Source organism: Xenia sp. Carnegie-2017, unplaced genomic scaffold (assembly GCF_021976095.1).
Source record: "Xenia sp. Carnegie-2017 unplaced genomic scaffold, XeniaSp_v1 HiC_scaffold_22, whole genome shotgun sequence".
Classification (NCBI taxonomy): Eukaryota; Metazoa; Cnidaria; class Anthozoa; order Malacalcyonacea; family Xeniidae; genus Xenia; species Xenia sp. Carnegie-2017.
Window position 1 is genome coordinate 10,261,295 of NW_025813485.1, and position 2,204 is coordinate 10,263,498.

At 35.8% G+C, this 2,204-nt stretch overlaps 1 protein-coding gene across 1 annotated transcript; it reads right to left on the reverse strand.

Annotated features, from left to right (window-relative positions):
* Positions 1-359: 359 nt before the first annotated feature.
* On the reverse strand, positions 360-1,187 carry LOC124445095 (52 kDa repressor of the inhibitor of the protein kinase-like). The gene has a single exon (XM_046995804.1). It carries the CDS (start codon positions 1,185-1,187, stop codon positions 360-362), a length of 828 nt encoding a protein of 275 aa, XP_046851760.1.
* Between the last annotated feature and the right edge of the window lie 1,017 nt (positions 1,188-2,204).

Here is a 2,204-nt window from a genome sequence, read left to right on the forward strand (position 1 = left end):
GCGCTTCGTCATACCAGGTGTCATGATAAAAATCAGAGGAATTCCTCATGTTCACCACCTCAGTTTTCAAAGTTGAAATTAAATGAATACCATCCATTATATCGATACTCTTACCCTGTAATAACTGTGTTACTGGAAGAGTTGAATCAAGAATATTTCTCGTGATAACTAAAGCAACGACGAAATCAAACCTGTCAATAAGTTGAAACAAAGATGAGGCATCAGACTGAAGCGACGGTTTGAACTCACCATCTAGATTTTCAGACATATCGTTAAGGGTGGTGTATACAGGTACAAAAGCTCTTGGAATGTATCTAAACCTTCGATACGTTCTACCCATCTAGTTTTGCAAACGTCTGTTAATCTAGTCTTTTTCGAGTTTGTTTCTGAATTACGTATATGTTTTTCAAGGGAATATTGCGAGTTTGGGAAATTTTAATAAAATTAGTGGCATTGTTAACATGTTTCAACATATCATTGACAACACGTATACTCAAAGAATCGCAAATGGATAAGTTTAACCTATGACTATAGCAGTGTGTATAAAGAGCCTTTGGGTTAAGCTTTAAAATTTGAGCTGCTAGACCATTAGTGCAACCAGCAACTGAACCAGCCCCATCATAACCTTGCCCCCTACAATCATCTATTGATAAAGTCAGTTCCTTTAGAGCCTCTAAAAGTAGCTTGGCAAGTTGAGCACCACTTAGTCTCCACTTACAAAAAAGAAATGAAATGAATTCTTCCCTGATATTCATATCGGTATCAACAAAGCGCAAAACAAGAGACATTTGTTCTTTATATGAAGAATCAGATGCTTCATCAGCAATAACAGAAAAAAACTTTCTTTTTTTGATATCAGAAATAATCTGATTACTGATTACCTGGCCACAACATTTAATGATTTTATTTTGACTTGTTTTAGAAATATAACTTCTATTCTTACCACAATTCTTTAAATGATTTTCTAAAACTTTATCCCCTCTCCTAACTCCATAATTGAGTGTTTCAATGAAATTACCAACCCCTCCAGATGAATAACAACCAACAGTAGGGTGATACTTGGAATCATCACGATGCCCACGAAGAGGTAAACCTAGACGTCCACAAAAAATGACAGAATCAATAATTGGAGATAGTATTTCCCTATTCTGTTCTATTTCTTTCTTGATACCAGCATCCATGATCATCTCGATAGGCTGCAGAGTACCTGATATTTGGGAACGCAAAGCATCAAAAATTGGTGATGTGGATGCATGCAAACCGACTTCCCTCCCTTTACTTTTTCCAGCATGTTGAGTGAAAGAGCATTTAGCATTCTTCCAATCTTGAAGAGGTTCAGTAAACAACTTTTTTACTTTACTGGCCTTGCCTGGGAATCTATTGCCAAACAACACACACGATAGACAATACGCACCATTTTGTGAAGGTGAATAGCAAAGCCATTCATGCTGGTCTAGCCAATCATGCCTAAATGATCTGCCATTAGATTTAGGAAAATGATACTTTTTATCTGGTTTATATACATTTTTTATCAAATGACATATTTCAGAATTATCCATACCCTTAACTTTCTCCCTATACAAGGAAACATCAAAATTATGGGTTAAAACAGCAGGTTGCATATCACCAGAAGTTGGAATACCAGGCAATAGTTCCTGGGATGATGTGTGAAGCAAAAGACTATTGGCTTTATTTAATGTCTGAGCAAGAGCTGCAGCAGAAGAAAAACTCTCATTGGGCATCCTTTTAAAAGTTGGTTGGGCAGCAGGCCTATTAGTTGAAGTAAAAAAATTTGAAATGTCAACTGTTTTTGGTGCAATATTTGGAAAAATTTTGACAAATTTTCGTTTCTCTGTTGTTGAGCTGCTAGAATTAGACTGTGTACAGGAATTAGACAATTTTCGTTTCAACCTGTGGGCATGGAAAATGAGAGGCACAAAATGATTAGACTGAAAAGTCTCACCTGGTTGTACAGATCCTTCATGACAAAACAAAATATTAATAGCATCCAAACCTCTTTGGCTTAATAACCGGGGCTGAACAATACGATTAAATAACAATTTATATCTACTTTCACCAGAATCAGGATAAAAGTATGAATTTTTCTACCTAAAACAGAAGATAGGCCCAAAATACAAAGAAAAGATGACCATTTCTGGTCATTACAATTTAAAATAGCCTCCTGTTTTACCAGTTCATCTGTT

Excerpts from the sequence above, each read along its gene's own strand:
- LOC124445095 (XM_046995804.1), bottom strand. The coding sequence starts at position 1,187 with ATGATCATGGATGCTGGTATCAAGAAAGAAATAGAACAGAATAGGGAA.